This window comes from Cololabis saira, chromosome 21, assembly GCF_033807715.1.
Source record: "Cololabis saira isolate AMF1-May2022 chromosome 21, fColSai1.1, whole genome shotgun sequence".
In the NCBI taxonomy this organism is placed as follows: domain Eukaryota; kingdom Metazoa; phylum Chordata; class Actinopteri; order Beloniformes; family Belonidae; genus Cololabis; species Cololabis saira.
The window spans coordinates 22753220-22772912 of NC_084607.1; the positions used below are offsets into that span (position 1 = coordinate 22753220).

The 19693-nt window shown below is 38.6% G+C and overlaps 1 protein-coding gene across 1 annotated transcript; it reads right to left on the reverse strand.

The window, feature by feature from the left end:
• Positions 1 to 396: 396 nt before the first annotated feature.
• Positions 397 to 16894, reverse strand: sgsm3 (small G protein signaling modulator 3). The gene is made up of 21 exons (XM_061712049.1): positions 16713 to 16894; positions 10085 to 10168; positions 9902 to 9987; positions 9466 to 9529; positions 8681 to 8892; positions 7950 to 8057; positions 7512 to 7655; positions 7218 to 7413; positions 6252 to 6397; positions 5806 to 6033; positions 5429 to 5611; positions 5085 to 5240; positions 4349 to 4403; positions 4198 to 4247; positions 3460 to 3612; positions 3300 to 3370; positions 3096 to 3144; positions 2906 to 2991; positions 2670 to 2792; positions 2294 to 2354; positions 397 to 1464 (listed from the first exon to the last, which is right to left on the reverse strand). Exons 2-21 carry the CDS (start codon positions 10089 to 10091, stop codon positions 1381 to 1383), a joined length of 2262 nt encoding a protein of 753 aa, XP_061568033.1. The 5' UTR covers positions 10092 to 10168; positions 16713 to 16894; the 3' UTR covers positions 397 to 1380.
• Between the last annotated feature and the right edge of the window lie 2799 nt (positions 16895 to 19693).

Below are 19693 nucleotides of genomic sequence, written 5' to 3' on the forward strand. Positions count from 1 at the left end.
GGAATGAGGTGACTTGGTGGGTCATATTTGTATACAGGACTGTCTCAGAAAATTAGAATATTATGATAAAGTTCTTTATTTTCTGTAATTAAATTAAAAAAAACAAATGTCATACATTCTGGATTCATTACAAAACTGAAATATTGCAAGCCTTTTATTATTTTAATATTGCCGATTATGGCTTACAGTTTAAGATTAAGATTCCCAGAATATTCAAATTTTTTGAGATAGGATATTTGAGTTTTCTTAAGCTGTAAGCCATGATCAGCAATATTTAAATAATAAAAGGCTTGCAATATTTCAGTTGATTTGTAATGAATCCAGAATGTATGACATTTTTGTTTTTGTAATTGCATTACAGAAAATCACAATATTCTAATTTTCTGAGGCAGTCCTGTATATGAGATATATATTGTAGTATACATGATGTATATTCCTATTATTATATATGACAAAGTAAATAATTGATTACCTGCATTACAGCTACAATCATGGAAATCAAGACTTAAGTTGGTTGCAGTTTCTTTGAATGGGAAAACAAAAATCTAGGGATAAATGACTCACTGAACATACACATTGCATCAAAAGTACAAACACATTTAGGATAAATAAAGAAAAAAAAATGCAAAAAGTATAGATTATATATTTTTATGTAACATACAGTATCTACTCAGTATACATATTATACAAGTGCATTTTCTCTGGCACCGTTCAGGTGGCACATACTTTCTGAATCGCCACCTGAAAAGGCTTTTTACTCGGCATGTACAACTTTACAGTACACTTCGACAAGAGACATTTCTTGGATTTCAGGACATTGAGAAAATCTTTCCCCTAAAAATAGTTTGATTCCTTATACAGCAAATATGTGGTCAAACCCAGCATACACTTAGCTTCATTTTGGTCTTAAATTTGGCAACTTAGGATATTAAAACATCTTGTGTTTGTCGGAATGATGACCTATAAATGTGCAAGAGAAACTAAACATGTCAAACTCATGCACAAACACACTGAAAAGGACAAAACAGAGTACTGAAGAAGAACTTAGTGCCGAGACAAGTAGAGATTGCAGGATGTTGTTCTTTTAACCTTGTAGTGAAACGATATACTGGGAATGAATAAAAATAAAGTACGCACCAAACTATTTCCATGCTTGAATACATCCTGTACAAACCAGCTGCACTTTATGACAAGATTGACGGTCATTATTTGAGTGTTTCTGGAGTCCACGGCTGGCGTCGGAAAGGGGGTTTGAAACAACAGCTCCTTTAGCCGAAAACAGGCATCTATTTTAATTTGCATTTGTAATTACCAGCTGAAGAGACATTAAAAATACAGATACACAGCACAGGGTAACACGGAGCCACTTCGGCTGCATGTTCAGCCATCAATGTCCCAACTGAACAGGTGATGTTTCACCAACATGTCCTGCACTCCCTCCTTCAGCGGTTTCTGCTCCTTCTCCTGGAAACACAGTCAAAGCAAAAATCAACATGTCAGAGAGAGCAACTGTAACCACACAACTGTCTTTCTGCTTTAAGAAAGGAGGGAGGAGAAAGAAAGGAAGCTATTGAAATGGACACAATGAAATCTTATAATACTAATAAGCATTTGTTTCTACATAGTGGTGAGTGCTGAGATGCAAGGACTCAAAAAAATAACCTTATTATAGTAAAGCAGAGTTTTAATAAAAATCAAGTAATTTGCACATGTACGACTCATCACCGGAGGAAAAGCCTAACACCTGGCTTTTCCTCCGGGGATGAGTCGTACATGAGCAAATTATTTGATGAGAACAGGAGGGTTTACAAAAGGCAGCTAACTGACAGCCAGCATTCACTTTTTTTCCCCCCGCAATCGTCATCTTTGTGTTGGAATACTGCAACATCACACGGTTTCCCTTTGAAATGAATCACTTTACTCCAAAGATGAAGTCAAGGGTAGAGCAAAAATATTTAGTGAGCCAATCAGCGCAACAAATCAATAGGTAAATAAAAATTGTCGATATACAAAAAAAAAATATATATATATCATCTCTTGTAAGATGTTATACCAAGATTATCCAATTTATAAAAAAAATATATAGTTGTGAGATCAAACCTTATGGGGAATGAACACACACACACACGAGGTGATGCAGAAACATTGCATTAATAGCTTGTGTTCTTAGTGCAGGAGGTTTCTAAAACAGCAGGAAACATTTTTGCTCTGAATTCTAACATTTTTCTTTTAATAATAATTATATGTTCATGCTGATACTCCAAGGGAATCCTGTGGACATCATTTAGCTCACCTCTTTCTTGTCGGGCAGCTCACAGTCCTGGGAGAGACTGAAGGCAAACTTTGAGAGGACCCTGAGGAAACAAAAAACATTGATCAAATAAAGCTACATAACTAATTTATCCTTTTTAATGTAGGCTTTTTGTGTAACACACCACACACACACCCCCCCCACACACACCCCCCCCACACACACACACACACACACACACACACACACACACACACACACACACACACACACACAATAAATACTCTGTGTGTGTGTGTAAGTATTTATTTAATATTGGTAAAAACTGCATGACATAAGTGGGGATGGTGGAGGGGTAAGTACATTTAATGCTGCTAACCAAGAAGGGCCAACTGTCTTTAGTTCTTTTCTTGCGTACCTGAGCTCACACTTGATCTGCACCCATCCAGGACTCCGCAGGAATGACCATGGATGATACCACTTTTCTACAGCAGCCATGCTAGAGCACAACACCTCCAACCATAAATGCAGCACCTGCTCACTGGAAACATAGATGTGTTGAGAAGCAAATCCATACATTTGTGAACTTCAAAGATTGCGCATATTTGTATCATTTAAAAGTTATGTATTAGTAGTGTGCGAGTGAAAACTCACTTCAGGCCAACGCAGACAACAGACCTAAACTTGACATCCATCTGAGCGTGTGCTGAGTCGTGGCTCATGTTCACCGACTGCACTGCCTGGAAATAGCAGGCAGGGGGCACTCAAAGTGTATCATTACTGAAACCACTGAAATATATCCTTTTATGATGTTTGTTAAAACACTGATTGAATGTCGACTTACTCTGTATAGAAGCTCCTCTGGTGTTAGTACTTTTCCATCTTCATCTAACCTGGTAAATACAAAACACTGACTTGTTACTTCAAAACACAGCACTCATGGGAAACAATTCAGATGTACATGTTCAAATATTTGTTTTCTATCCATCTCATCTGGAGAACAAGTAGGGGGATGTTTGGTAGGGGAGGGAGGCTGCCTAAGATTTACCTGTAGGTTTTACACAGCACAAGTCTTGAGTAGACAGAATTGAAGTCCCTCTCCACCTCCCTACTGGCGGCCTAAAAGCACAAGACAGAATGGAATATTTTTTTATTTTTGTATTTCATATGAATATGTTGCAATGGCTGGAATATGCATATGCATCCACCTCCTCTATGAATAACCATGGGTGACAGGGCCCTCCCAGTAGAGATGCTTTCTTAAGTCCATGCTGAAAGATGGCTTTGAGGGCTGGACACAGCGTTCCCCTGACCAGGTCCGTCACCGCCTCCGTCACAGAGTCGTCCCCTGCAAGGGAATACTGGGAACAAATCCACAACATGTTTGTATCAATTTCCTATAGGACTATGACGCGATGATGACAGATAGTACATGGTGTTGGACATATGCTGGTCACATCAGAGCCTTTAAAAGCACTTGGCTAAACAATTTTCTGAGTCCTGGATGACATAGTTTGTGACATGCTTTGGCCAACGCACCACAGAGATTTAGTGCAAAAACTCCCTTTTCTATCATGTCACAACAACTCTTTTGTACCCGCTGGTTTTAGGGTCTGGATCAGCCACTCAACTTCTCTCTCCCTCCCGTGTACAAGGAGCTTCCCTTTTTACTGAAATGTCCTACAGCTTATTGTTGAAAACGTCCTGGATGTAGAAAATGCAGCATGAAACAAAGCTGGGTGGAGATTAATAAATGGACAATTCTACTCTGATCTGGGTCTGTTATGTCACAGAGCTCTACAAATCTGAGCAGGTCACTAAATATTCTCAGACCAACAAACCCCAAAACAAAAAAGGGACAGGATTTTGTTATTTCCAACTTTTTGAAAAGACCCCCCACCCTATACCGTGTACTTTTTAAGCTAAAAACATAAATTAATCCATACCTCCTTGCTTCTTTCATCTAGCATCTCCACAAACTTGGCTGGAAACCAACCTGTCACAAGAAGACAGAAAATGTATGTTGCAAGACAGATTACACCTTTACTCAGCATTATTACCTGTTGATTAGGCAGAAGAGGATACAAAAGTACACACCTCTAAGGCCATTGAGCTCTCCAACCCAACAGTGTTCATCCTTTTGTGAGATGATCTGACAAAGATGGAGAGAAAAACATGGTGGTCTAAAAAGCCCGAGATGCTTGAGCAAAATGAAATAGTATTTTATTTGTGAACATCTCAGTGTAATGTTCCTTGGACCAAATCGCCACATCACTGTGAAACAAATTCAATTTAGTGGGAATTGTCACTGTGGTTAATCAGGCTCGCAATGCAGCTCGAGGAAAGTTCAGCTCTGTTGAATTTTGACTGCAGTGCATCGTGATGAGCACTGGCACAATCCGTAGACAGAAGGCATTCATCCAGAAAAAGACGCCAAATTGAAAGAAAAGCGGATAGTGTGCATGTGTGAGGGAGAAGTCACTGAACTGTAAGACACAAGTTTGCCGTGATCTCCCTTTTCCTCACATGACCACTATCAGAGCACAGCACATTTCTGTTTTGCATTTCAGATTACCAAGTGTGCCAAACTCTTTTTTTCCGCTCCTTTTTCTTCTCTTGGGTAGTGAAGATACTTTGATTTCATTTGCATTTACTTTACTTTTAGTTGGACTGTTGCATCTCATTTCCTGGCAGCATAGATGCTCCATACAACAGTCAATTCTTTCCCACCAACAAAATCATAAGATAAATCTTTTTTTAAATTCTCTGTGCCGTGCCATTTTGCTAACCATCAAGCTAAATGCAGTGGTGATCACAGCAAGTCATTACTCACAGTGATGATGTCATTCTTTCTGAAGCCCAATTCATCATCATCGTGACGCTCGAAGTCCAATAAAGCTTTTGCCCTTCTCCGTCTATTACGTGATACTACAAGAAAGTTTTCATGATCTCGCTGGTGGCTCTCCATTGAGTAGTCTGGAGTCAGGTCCTAGAGACATGAAGCAAATAGTCAAGATAGACAGATGCGTTTACAGTGAGACCAAGAATCAGAAGAGTTTACCGTACATTTAGAACTGAACTATATATAGTATTGCATACATACAAAAACACAAATGCTTCTTATATCAGCGTACTCATATTTCCAAACAGGACATGACACACGGTGTCCGTACTCACAGTGCTGGAGTGACGAGGGTCCAGACAGTGGAAGTGCTCTGCAGTGCGGGCTATGGCCTCTCGCAGGGCGGCCACCAACTCCGTTTGCTTAATGTTCTTGGATTTCAGGGCTTCTGCCTCATCCTCTCCAAACAGCAGAGAGGTCAGAGTTGATTTTCTACGCAAGGACTGTCTCCTCACCACCTAAAATATATAAGGACGCAAGCTATTTTTGACATCAAAACTTAAGAATCAACACATACTGTATAACTCTTAATCTCTGAAAACCACATGACTCTGTTAAGTTTACAAAACTAAAAAAAAGGACAAATGTCATCTCTTCCTTAGTCACTGACAAAATAACATTTCACAACTTTTTCAGGATTACTACAGCTGACCTTGTTGAGACTGACGGGTGTGTTGTTGCCATTGTTGAGCTGGGCCTGTTCATTAAGGATATAGGCAAGATGTTTGTGACGTTGAGCTTCCAGGGTTTCTTGAGTTAATGTCCCCGCTAGCCTCATTGCTTCCCCAAGCACAGTAGGTCCATCTCTTAGTTGACTTGGCAAGTCTGACAGAGTATTAAAAATGGATGCAGAGTTCTCTGATGATACAAGCTCTTCCTCCTGGATTTGAGAAGCAAAGAAAGATAATCTCTTGAACACAAGTTTTTTTTTTTAAAAGTAGTTTGACTTTGTTTCTGTGGGAATGTTTCCTAGCGGTGATGGTGTATAATATCTGTTGTTACTGTATTAATGGCTTTGATTACTCATCTTCCAACCAAAAGAAAACTATGCCACGGTATCACACTGTTAAATCAAATTTAGTGGGGCAGTCCCATTACCTTGATTTTGAGCATGCCCAGCGTGATTTGGAAGAGCACCAGTGAACCCTGGTAAAAGAGCAGATCCCAGATCCTAAGGAGCAGACGGATGTCCACCACACTAGCAAAGGATGTCAGGAACCAGTGCAGTGTGATCAGCGACAACTCTGCATGAACAGGAGGAAGATGTTATATACGGCATACAAAATACAGTTTATCCTCATAAGAGTACATCCAGTTGACAACTGCACTCTATTTTTAAATTAACGCACACCTTCATCAAATGCCCTTATTTCCTATGTGATACCATGCACCACAGTGTCACCATATATTCTACTCATCTAGGGCTGGGCGATATGGACCAAAAGTCATATCTCGATATTTTCTAGCTAAATGGCGATACTCGATATATATATCTCGATATTTTTTCTGTGCCATAATTGGGGTTTCCCCCAAAGCATTATAGCATAGCATCTCTGTTAGCTTCATTTCTTTCTGAGGCAAACTCTTAAAAAAACTGTCAGTTTTAATACAAAGCCTCGTGCCAAATGTCACACAGGTACCTTTGTTAACAGAGGTCTGCACAATATCAAAATGTATAAAACAAATGAAATAAAAATAAACTGCCTGCATATATAGAATAAAAATGCTTAAAAATAAAACAAATATCCCTTTCCTGCATAACAATTAAATTAAAATACACCGTGCAATTAATACAATGTAGACAGTAACAGGCAGACTTTTCCACTGAGGTTGACAGTTTGTGCAAATCTCAAATAAAACATTCAAGTCAATTTGTCACAAAATAAGCTATATCAAAATCATTAAAAAAAAAAAATGTAAAAAAATTATATAATATAATATTTATTTATTTATTTATTTTTTAAATCGATATAAACGATATTGTCTCGTACCATATCGTGTTTGAAAATATATCGATATATATTAAAATCTCGATATATCGCCCAGCCCTATACTCATCCTTACCAATGTCATGCTCCTGGAGAAGGCGGTCAAGGGCTGGTAGGTACTGAACGATCAGCTGCCGGAGAACTCTCTGGTCCGTTTGGACTCCCAGCAGAGTTGAGGAGAAGTAGGATGGAGGAAGCAGGTCTTCAATCAGGGCACACATCATCCACAGTGAATCCTCCTCTTCCAGAAAAAGCAACAGGCAGGAAATAACCTGGATGGGATTAGGTAATTACAGATTTGGAAATGTCATAAATAAAGATGAAAGCGTTACCATAAATCGTACAGTTGATGGTGTGTATGTTCTCTCACCATGCCAGTGCCTTGGCAGTATCCAATATCTGGGTATAGCCACGCAAGGCCCCTCAGAACCCGTCTCAGCCTCGGCACTCCAACACTGGTCATACTACTGAAACATGCATTGGATGGCATCGTCCGCAAAAGGTCCTTCTCTATCTGAAGGCGGGGGTTAAGAAGGGAAAATATATCATTAGTTCATTTTCAGAAATACAGACAGATTGGGGAAAAAAAAATGTATTATAAAAAATACTGTGTGACCTAATAATCTACTTTCAATCAATTCCATGAGACATCTTTGTCTCGATATGTATTTTTAGCTTTATGGCAGTGGTTCCTCATCTATATCATCTTCAAGTTTGTTGATACAGAGTTGACTACTAGGTAAGTACTTTGTACCTTAACTTCAATTGTGTATATATTTAGGACAGGTGTAAAAGTTGGAGAGTTCACCTGTTTAGATGTTGTGGTGTCATCATTAGAGCTGTTCTTGACAATTTCTTTATAGGAGATCTCGGAAGTCCTCTTCTTCTGCAGCGCTCCAGACAAACGCATCCACAGCTAAAAAATGAAATTATTTTAAAAACAAACAGGGTCTGCTACAAACAATTCACCAATAGGTGGGATTCCAATCGCAAGGGTCCTTGGCAAAAACCTAGAAGGCTAAACTGCAGCAGCGCCAAGCTCCATTCCATCGTTTTAGTCGTCATGTCTCCATTACAGCGGCAGACACACCAGAATCCAATGGCCCTGCAAGCTAACACGGTATACCACTCGGTTGCTATAACATACCATTTTTACTGTTTGACAACCACCAATAAAATAAAGGATAATAATGAAGAACATAACAACAAAAAACAGAACAATGAACTAAAAATAAGAGGAATTTGCATACACGGTAATGATGGCAATGAGTGACAGGAGACCAACTTGAAGGAGACATTGACAGAGCTGAACAATGTTATCTCCTGTCAACAGCATATCCAATCAGCACCAAAACACCACCACACCCTACCCAGCAGTTTATCAGGGTCACACTAAAGTATCTAATACAAGCCAAGGACTTTTCTCAGCCCCAAATAACACCTATTGTGGAGTTTTTTCCTCAAATAGAGACACACTGACAGTCAGGGTCTCTGGATCCTGTTAATGGAAACCCCCTACTGGCATGAAAGCATGCTTACCTGTGGCCTCATGCTGTGTGGTATGCCACCGAGCACCAGGGAACGCAGCCGCTCCGAGCGTCGAAGGATGGGCTCAATGAGGTCCCAGGTTAGATCCCCCACTGTGTGGTTGTGGGTGAACTCCAGGTGGGCTTGCCAGCGCAGTCGCTGCTGGGGGTCTTCGCGCTGAGGTGAGCCCTCAGATCCCAGCCAGGACTTGGGCTCTCCACCATCTGAGAGAGGAGTTGGTGATATATCAAGCTTTAGTAACATTTGTTTTATTTCAGATTATGACATAAATAAAATGTGCAACCTCCAATATCAAGGGAAATAGAATACTGAAAAAGGTTTGACTGAAATTAAAGCCTGAGGGAGCCATGGTAGAACAAAGACTGGTTTTAGACATTTTAGAGACACACAAGACTCCTTTAAAAGTCTCCTTTAAAAGTGAAAGCATACACTTTGTGTGTTTATGTTAATAACTATCAAGGAAATATAACGCCAGACTGCTCAGTATTATGACAACAGTGCTGCTAATAGAAATATTGGATTAATTCAAGTAGAGAAAAAAGCTGGTTTTCAACCAGAACATTACAGCAGCCCACATTTTCCCAGCCTTCAACCCAATCTAAAAATATTATGAAAGAGCAGTTCTAAAATCACGAGTCCATTTGTGAACATAATATACTTATTATGCCCAAATACAAAGACTTCTTTGTGCTTCTTGACCTATTTGCAAGAACTGTACCAGTGTAAAAAAGAAACATGGGATGGGAAAGGAATGTTTGTGTGTGTTAGAAAAATACCCTCGGTGTTTACTTTGAAGCCAAACTCATCATACTGCAGTTCCTCCTGCTCTATTGGGTCTTTCTGTAGAGACAAAAATGAAAAACACACATTTAAACAGCACACATCTCACAGGGGAATATAGAAAGACGATTTAATATACTGCTCAAGACGGCTGAAAATCTTTTGCAAACTAACAAAATAGAGCAAAGTTTAAAAAAAAAAGATTTTGTTCATCTTTGCCATGAAAGTATGTATGCAGACTGTATGTTTAAAAAAAAAAAGAAAAAGAAAAGAGCACCTCCAGAGGCTGTTTATTACAGGGTAACTAAAGTAATATTTACCATTTACAATAGATGGGATCATAATTCATAATGTTGTTTATGAAGCTAATAAAGTGAACAAATTTACTAATGCACATTCTGTTTTGTTCTGACTACATTCAAAAGCACTTACTTGATGGTACTTAGCCAAAATGTCCTGTGGCCACATGCTTGGGGTGAGAGCAGAAAATGGTCCCCCAGGAGCTGGTGTGTAGGTACCTAACACAGAGGGAAAAGACACATCTATGCTCAATTCATATATTGATACATTTTACAAGTTGTGTTAAAAATGAAATGAAACCTTGCAAATCCTTACCAGACATTTTGTTAATTGAGTGAAAGGCTTCAATGTGGATAGACTACAATCACTCTGCAGAAAGTGCATCAGCTGACATGAACTCTGTGGGATGGAAGAAGACAGACGGCCAGTTACAGTTTTGGATTTCTTAAGAAAAGACAACAAACATCAGGGGACTCCAGGTGTTTTCATCGAGGGAATATTGGGGGTAGAAATGCTAATATGTTTATAAATGTAGCTGATCTAGTCATTTCTGTAACCATGTTTACAAAAGTCATGTGGTGTTTGAAATCCTCACGATATAATCTGGCATTTTGTCCCTCACATGGTTTCGCTTATGTTGTTTTAAGATTATCCACCCATTCAAAATTTCTCAAACATTTACCTGCCACTGTTTATGTAATGATTGCTTGAGAGTCAGGTTCTGGCTTGAGTGAATTTGCATGGCAGCTTTGTTCAATTCATTAGACTACTGTCTCAGTGGTCTCCGTGTTTGACCTGGATGATTCTTGGTGTTGCACAACACTTTCATAGTGCGGATTGTAAAGGGAAAAAACAAGGAAAACAAAACAAAGAGCTAAGCAAGAAGGCAAACCAAAGAAAATGATACATTTGTTTGTTTGCTGTCGATAACAGTTTGATATGAGGTCATAAAACATCCTCTTCTCTGTAAATAATGACAAAGCTCACACTCGTCTAGTTTACCACAGTCGCTGGATATTAACTGATAAATTCAGACTAAATGACAAAACTTCCCAACAACTCCAGATATTATTTACATGTTGTGAATTTATCTTGTGCTAAAATAACCATGTAAAATGAAATGCAACAATCTTAAAAACAGATGCATATAAGGAACCACAACATATCTTGAGAAAGCACCACTACTTGGACGGAGTAATTCTCGGCAGAAGCACTGTTACACACAATCAGAGTTTACGAGCGAGTACAACATACTTTGTGAATTATGCATTATGATTACTATTATAGTAATTCAAGCAATGGACAACTGTCTTTGAAGCTCACTTGACATAAGGCTTTTTTTTTACCCCACTTAAATTCAATCAAAGCTGAAAAAATCCTGTGCTCGTGACACAGAAATTTTATTAAAACTTAAATGATTTCATAGGCTAATAGCTACAGTTATTAAGTTGCAGTTTGGCATACTTACTGTTATGAACGCTTTCCTCAGTTTAAAAAAAGCACGAGGAAAATCTCAAGTCATACAACTGTTGGTTGTTTTTTTTGTCACTGAACAATTACACAAATGTCAGATGTCCCAAAAAAAGAAATGAAATAAAATCTAACATAATTAAGATAATGTGATGAAGAAAGTTAAATCATTAAGTAAAATATGAAAGCAATTCATGACTGAAAAGAGGCTTGAGAATGTAAAGTCAAAGTCCTTCTCCTCACTAGGGGCTGCATCATGTCCCTGTGGAAAGCCGTTGCCAAATGTAATGTTGGAGTGTATTTTAAGATGTAGAAAACAGAAAAGTTTGCAATTATACCTGGCAGAAGATATTGTGAGATAAGACAAGTTTTTTGTAGATAACAAAACACGCTTAAGGACTGATAATCTGATACATAGGTTTGTTTGCATTTGGATTACTCTTATTTTTAGATTCCCAGTGACCTAGAAAGAAGACTAATCAGTTTTGGAGAAAATTTAAGATATTCATTGTGAAAGTTTTATTGCAAATGCAGATTAACATTTTTAGAAATAAAATTTGAGCAACTAGTAACATTTGGAAATCATAATTATCTAACCAAAACAAGTACATGCATGTAAACTGGTCTGTCCAATACATCTACAAGTCTCAGTTCCTATGAACAAAGACTCGGTTAAAAGGGCACTACATAAAAACGTTTATGGATCATTTACAATTTACTTCACCACGGAAATAAATACATCTGACAATAAGGACTGGTGATTCTGTGAGAGAAAATATTCAGTATAGCTGTTAGAGGAAATGTACCGTAAGTGCAAAGTATACACCAAGATACACACAAGCAGACTACTGTAAACTGGAAAAGAGGCTCACCAGCATGCAAACACCCTGCCAAGATGATTCACTCTAGCAGCAGGCTCGCAGCCTTTCAGGGGGGATTTAAGACTTAAGAGAGATGAGAAATCAATTTGAGGTTGGATGGATGGCCAAGTGTCTTCAGAAAAGCTCTGTGTGTAACCCAGGGGAGTTCACGGAGTTTAGAGCTTCTCCCTAACAAGAACGTTGACAGTTTAATCACATGCCAAGAAAACAAACATCATAGCTCTTTTTTTAAAATCCATTGCCCACACTAATAACCTATATGCAACAATATTCTGACAAAGGCATTGGAAAGTTAATCTGAAACAGTCCATCCCATTTAAATTCTTAGTTTTCCAAACAGTCCTTTTCTCAAAAATCTATTCTGAATATGTTGTGGAGAACAAAAAGAAAAAAAAGGGAAATACATCAGGTTTTTATTAACAAAGTGTGCTAAAGTGTTTGGTTGCAGTTTTTCTTTGCTTATATACCTGCACTAAAACAAAATTTTATTGTAAGAGTTTTATAATGTCAGAAGTGTGAATACACTGTATTAGAAAAAAAAAAAAAAAAGACCCTTTTCCACCCTTGTCTGAATTTAAAATCCGACTAAACTTTTCCTGCATTAGGTCAGTTAGAATTACATTACCAAACATTTCCATTTACTAAATGCCACAATAAGTAGAGGGATAATTTATCAGATAATACTTTTATTACTTTATTCAAAGTTAAAGTCGACATAAATGTCCGTGATATTTCATTGCATCCTTTTAAAAATGTCAAATGTTTTGGTTGTTCTTCCACAAGCTTCTCACAAGAGCTTGCTGGAATTTTGGCTCATTCCTTCTGACAGAACTGGTGAAACTGAGTGAGGTTTGTATGCCACCTTGTAGATACACACTTTGTCAACTATACCTTTATTGTTAAAGCATTTGCCTCTAAGCTTTAACTTCCTGGCTGATGTCTGGAGATGTTTCTTCAATATTTCTACAGAATGTCTATTCTGCATGGGCTCGTACTTGGTGAAGTGCACCGGTCCCTGCTGTAGCTAAACTCCCCACAACATAATGTTGCCACCCTGTATTTGCAAGCTGGGATGATGCTCTCAGACTTGCAAGTGTTCCCCTCTTTCCTCCAAATGTAATAATGGTCATCAAGGCAAAACAGTTACATTTTAGTTTCACTGGACCACATGACATTTCTCCGAAAATGAAGGACTATGGCACTGCGCATTTGCAAACTGTAATATGACTTTTTTATGTTGCTTTCAGAGTAATGCCTTCTTCCTCACTGAATAGCCTTTCAACCCATGCTGGTACAGGACCGCAATTCTCTTCCCAATATCTTGATTTCTTTTGAACTTCCCATGTCACACAAGGAAGGAGTGTATTTGAGATGTGCCTTAAAACACATTCAAGCCTGAAAAGCTGTATACCGAACCAGCCTGTGAGAGGAGGCAATACATCCTCACTACCCCCAGCGACTTCTTTCTCCCCAGAGAAGTGCACATAGTGACTAATGTAGTCACTTTAGTCACTTAGTAATAATATACAATTATATTTAATGTGAGGTGTATGTGTATGTATATGTATATATATATATATATATATATATATATATATATATATATATATATATATATATATATATATATATATATATATAAATAAATAAAATAATTAAATTGCGCTACACATATACTCAGGATAGAAGACAGCTGGAATTGCCTTGCAAATTGAGCGCATAATCTCACCCCTATAATAATCTCACCCCTATAATTAACCTATCAAAAGCTTTCAAAACCATGACATAATCATCTACGGCTTTCCCAAATTGTTGAAAAGGGCATAGTAAACCAAGTGCGTGTCAATGTCTGACTTTGAGGAGAGTAGAAAAATAAAAATGTATCTTATAAAGTCTCCCTCTCATTGTTGTGGATTTTAGCAAACAGAAACAATTTTGGTTATCCTAATTTACCGTATTTTGCGGACCCTTAGGCACACCTCATTATAAAAGGCACAATTATCAATGAACGGATCTATTTTCATACATAAGCCGCACCGGGTTATAAGATGCATGATAAAACGTATATAAAACAAAAAAGACAGCCTGGTAAGTCGAACTTTATTCAACTCATTCACAACAACTCAGAATATTGTTCAGCTGTAGCTAATACAGAAAAATACACTCACGTTTTAAATCATTCGTCTTTCACAAATAAAAAGTGGTGGAGGTAAGCATCGTACTACGTTCTGTTCTCTGATCGGTTCATCGTTGCCAGCGTCCCTGTGTCAGCCGGGAATGGTCCGACAATCGGAGCGGCTTCGTAGCTTACCAAAGTCGCACTAAAACATTTTGACAGACCACTCTTAACTCTGCCTCTTTATATTTTTGAGTGTTGTTAATTTACCAAAAATAAGACAAAATGTGTAACAAGAGTAAATGTATTAAATTGATAGTATTTTTTTCTTGAAAAAATGTTCAGTAACAATAATATTGTGAAATATTTTTCGCTATAATAAATGTGTCATATGATTTCATCTTCTAACAGCCCTAGATGGTGACAACTTTTCAGCTTTGTGAGCAGTGATTTTGTGTCCATGTACTCTTCATTATCAACTAACCATCACTGTGACAAGGCATACGGGCATACATTTATTTTTCTTCAAAATTGCTGAGTCTATTTCTAGTACTTTACATAGCAAATCTTAAAAGCTACATTGATTTAATTTCTACCACCTTTTGCATGGATTGGTATAATTACAGAATTAACTCAAACAGTTAGCGGTCTCTAATGCAAGGCTTTACCTTTCCACTTGAAGGTATGGCAGGTTGCTATTTATTTAGATTTTACAAAACAAGAAACCATGTCTGATTTAATGTCATACAGTAAAGGGGGGGGGGGGGGCGGGGCTGTGTGTCTTTTTATGTTTTGTATGCTAACATACGGTTTCAACTGTAATTTTGTTTTTCTTTTTTGTAATCCTTTTACATTTAAATTAACATTTAAGTTCAATTCAATATAGTATATTATATACCGTCTATTCCAATACAAGTTGCCTCTCTGTACTTCCAGAGACAAAGAACATGACATTTTTTGCTAGATATAACTTTGTAAATTACAGTGTAAATTGTTTTAAAGTCTGGTGTCTGTGCACCCGAAGCATGGTCATTTTTTATCTATTTTTAAATCAGTTAGCTTTCATGTATTTGCTGGAGCTAAAGAGAGAACCAGCCACGATGACCCGCAAGAAAGGAGCATATGGCAAGTTGACATATGGCTCAGCATAAGGAAGAGCAATACAAATGCCACTTAAGTCAAATTTATAGTGGAAAATGCAATGTTGTTCAGTGGAGAAATAATCTAGAAGAAAAATCTAGAGGAGGAAATACGTAACTCATGACAAACAGAGATTGTGATCCATCATAAGCAAGCATTTAAAGTGGTAATGTAGTTCCTCTTAAAGGCTTAAAAAGCAAGAAAAATTGATGGTTCCTCATTTAAACATTGTGTGTGAACATTATTCTGGATGGTTTTGTTTTGTGAGATATCAACAGTCCGTAAATCCGAAGGAAAAATTCACCTTCTTCAATTGCTGAATATTACAAGAGTTGGAACAACTGGAATCAATTATCGTTGCTGTTCCATTAAGGAAAAGCATGTATAACAAACTCAATTATGACATTTTGTAGTGATGTTCACTCAAGGAAATAAATCTTGGACACACCGACTGACAAAACAAATGACTTCTTGGAGGAACTCGTGAACATCCTTTCCATTTTGAGGCGTGTCTTTGTTCACCTGTGTTTGCACACAGTAGTCACCACCCTATTGCACCAACAGCAGTAACATCCTGTTTTGGAGACAAGGCTGTGCATGGCAAAACTTTTCCTTTCAACAGCTTTTTTTCCTTTTTAAAACCAGTCTGTGTTGCCATGCCAGCCTGCCCAGGTAACTCCCCCTCTTTTACAGCTGTTCCCCGACCACAACAGTGGTGACTCATTTCTCTTTTCCCACAGACGCCACATCCCCAAAATACATCACTGGCATGTCACTTCCTGAAGACAAGAAGCCTCTGTAAAATACTCTAGATCCTATGAGGAAACATCAGCCTGCATGCTCATTCACAATAACATTGTGCTCTTCATAATTTCCCCCTGTAATCCATGTCTTTGTTTAATAACAGCTGTTTGTTAAGCGAATACATGGTGCTGTAGTTTATATGCCAAACTGAAAACACATGACATAAATAAGAGGTCACATGAAGTGTTAGGTTTTTGTGTTCTTATACTTACAAAACCTTACATTTCAACTGTTGCTTATTAATTGGCGTTACGTCAAACCACAGCTGACGTCCGATTCAGTACGAAAACAATTGCATTCAATTTGTCAGTGCAAGGCATCTTTATTCGCATTCAGTGACATATGGCACAAACTACAAAAAACGCGTAGCCCCATAATAAAGATACATCTTCCCCGAGATAATACTCCAAACTAATTTCCCAAAGACTCAGATTCATGTGTTCACTCTCACTTCTCATCTGATAGCCGTAGTGCTATTTAGCTTTGAGCTAATAGTTGCAAACAGCGGTGATAGTAGGTTGTCATTACTTACCGTGACATTAGTGCAGAAAAGGCAGTAAAAAATAAGGGTGATAGTGGAAAACCCTGCTGTCCTTCGATATGCAAAGCACCATATCCCGAGCCGTCGTCTCAGCTGTGATGATTCCCCTACGTGCACCTGCTGGCGACGTGCAGCTTCAGCGTATTCCTGCGCCCACAAGGTCTGTCCCGCTTATCCACCCTGAAAAGTAGTTCCGCTTCCCGGTGTTGTGCCGAAAAACACCGGAACTACTGAAACATATCCTTCCGCAGGGATTATGTGACGCAGGCGCCCCACGTTCATTTCCATTCATTCATTTTCTGGAGCGTCACACCTCCGTTGCCAGTTGAGAGATAAATGCCGCGTTCCATTTGTCCTCGGAAGTGGGGATTTCCCAGTTCCCAGTCGGAATTTTAAACTGGAACGCCCATCGAAGTGGGATTCCCACTGGGAAAGTGGGAGCGTCTTCACCACCCCCGAGTTCACATTCCAAGATGGCTGCCCCGGTTGTAAACAGTAGAAGAGAGCTCTGTAAAAATTCGTAGCACTTCATTCTAGTTTTGGTCACACTAAATCAGTCGTATACAAGTATTGTTCGGCATATATATGCTGCTATAGTGTAATTTACCTTTTTCATGTGGTATATGCGAACTACAAACTTGTTTACCTACTTTGTAACTGGAACGCTGATAACTCGGCTGTGACGTCATTCCGAGTTCCGAGTTCCGACTTCCGAGGTAAATGGAACGCAGCATACGGCAGTAGTCACGATTCACTTACAGGTCATAGGTAACTTATTATCGCTTATAAATGATGGAATAATAATAATAATGGATTTTATTTATAACGCATTTTATATTTAGTAATCTCAAAATGCTACCGAGTAGAAAAATAAAACATGAACATTTTTTTTAAAATATATTTGGTCTATTTGGAGAGCCATTTTAATTGTCATTGTCAACTGACTGTTGAAACGTTGTTAAAAAAATTATTAATCAATTTTCCAGTACCGTAAATGTACCAGGTTTATAACACACTTTATATTTAGTAAAGTGCTACCAAGTAGAAACATAAAACATGGACATTTTTTTTAGATATATATAACTGAGTCTATTTGGAGGAATATTTTAATTGTCATTGTCAACTGACTGTTGAAACTTTGTCAAAAAAATTATTAATCAATTTTCCAGTACCGTATCTCTATTATTTTACAGATTAACATGTTTTTTTTGTATCTAACCTATGCATTGATTTACATGTGCTTTAGCCTACTGTAAGAACGATCAATTCAATTCAATTCAATTCAATTTCATTTATATAGTGTGTATTACAACAGAAGTTGTCTCTAGGCTCTTTCCAGAGACCCAGTATATCCAGACCCCCGAGCAATTATTACATAAACATAACATAAACACTGGCAGGTTAAAACTCCCCTAATGGGAGAAAAACCTTAAGCCAAACAGTGGCAAGGAAAAACTCCCCTTCAGGAGGGAAGAAACATTGAGCGTGGCACTGTATTTCTTAATAGCTCTCTAAGTGACAGGGGTCTGCTGGAGCCTATCCCATGCTCTCTCCAGGCAACAGCCAGAACTACAAACTGGAAAGATCGCCACTCCAACACATGCGTTTTTTAAATTTTTCTTAAAAATGATTATATACTGTGAGAGAACATGCAAAACACCACACAGGCAGGCCCAAGCTTTTGAAGCAGGAACCTTCGAGCTGTGAGGCTACACACTTATCTTCTTGAGGGACTGTAAGAGTTGATTATTGCAGTTTTGTGCTAACCATCAGTTCCATTTTTAATCGCTTACAAATTCATAAATTTACTTCCAACTCCAGGAACATTTGCAAATTCATCACATTTTTTTTTTCTTTATTAGTGTGAAATTCCTACCCTGGTGCAGCTCCACCCTTAGGTCGTATATTTTTTCAAGGGGTAACAAAAGACCTCTTCTTGTCAGCACTGGTTATACATTGCTCAGGCAGTTAAATTAAGGCCTGACAGTTTGTCATCCACATGGCTCTACTCGCCATTGCATAACCACATTAAAACGTTACAAAGACAGACTTTTTTTTCAAATGTGCAGTTAGATTGTTTTTATATTGTCAAAGATGAATTAATTACATTGGTTCATTACTTTAAGGATAACAGCTTTTGAAAAGTAATTCTTCATATTGTTATATTTTATTTTTATATATTATTTTATAAATTTCACAGGAGAATCCGGCCGATAGTCGAACCTCGGATTCAAGAGGAATAAAGCGGTTTTCGTCCCGGTCGTTGGACACTGGATCAGTTCTATGTCCTCCGCAGGGGGCTTGAAGGTTCATGGGAAGTTGCTGAAACAGTCCACATGTGCTTTGTGGATCTGGAGAAGGCATTCGACTGTGTCCCCGTGGCATTCTGTGGGGGATGCTCAGTGAGTATGGAGTCTGGGGCCCTTTGCCCTGTCCGGTCTCTATATGATCTGAGCAGGAGTTTGGTTCGCATTGCCGGCAGTAGATCAGACTTGTTCCCGGTGCATGTTGGACTTTGGCAGGGCTGCCCTTTGTCACCAGTTCTGTTCAAATTTTTTATGGACAGGATTTCTAGGCGTAGCCAGGGGCCGGAGAGGATCCATTTTGGGAACCACAGGATTTCATCTCTGCTTTTTGCAGATGATGTTTTCCTTTTGGCTTCAGCAGGACAGGACGGTTTGTTTAATAACAAATTGAGTGCGGTTTGGAGCCGAGCGCGCTGCGGCTGGGATGAGAATCAGCACCTCCAAAACCGAGGCCATGGTTCTCCACTGGGAAAGGGTGGCGTGCCTTCTCCGGGTGGGTGGAGAAGTCCTGCCTCAGGTGGAGGAGTTCAAATATCTCAGGGTCTTGTTCATCACGAGTGAGGGAACGATGGAGCGGGAGATTGACAGACGGATCGGTGCAGCGTCCGCAGTTATGCGGTCAATGTACCGGACCATCGTGATGAAGAAAGAACTGAGCCGAAAGGC

Excerpts from the sequence above, each read along its gene's own strand:
- sgsm3 (XM_061712049.1), bottom strand. Across the intron at positions 7,656-7,949 it reads ACACCACAACATCTAAACAG|ATAGAGAAGGACCTTTTGCG; the intron begins GTGAACTCTCCA and ends CCCCGCCTTCAG. Across the intron at positions 3,371-3,459 it reads CATGGTTATTCATAGAGGAG|GCCGCCAGTAGGGAGGTGGA; the intron begins GTGGATGCATAT and ends TTGTGCTTTTAG.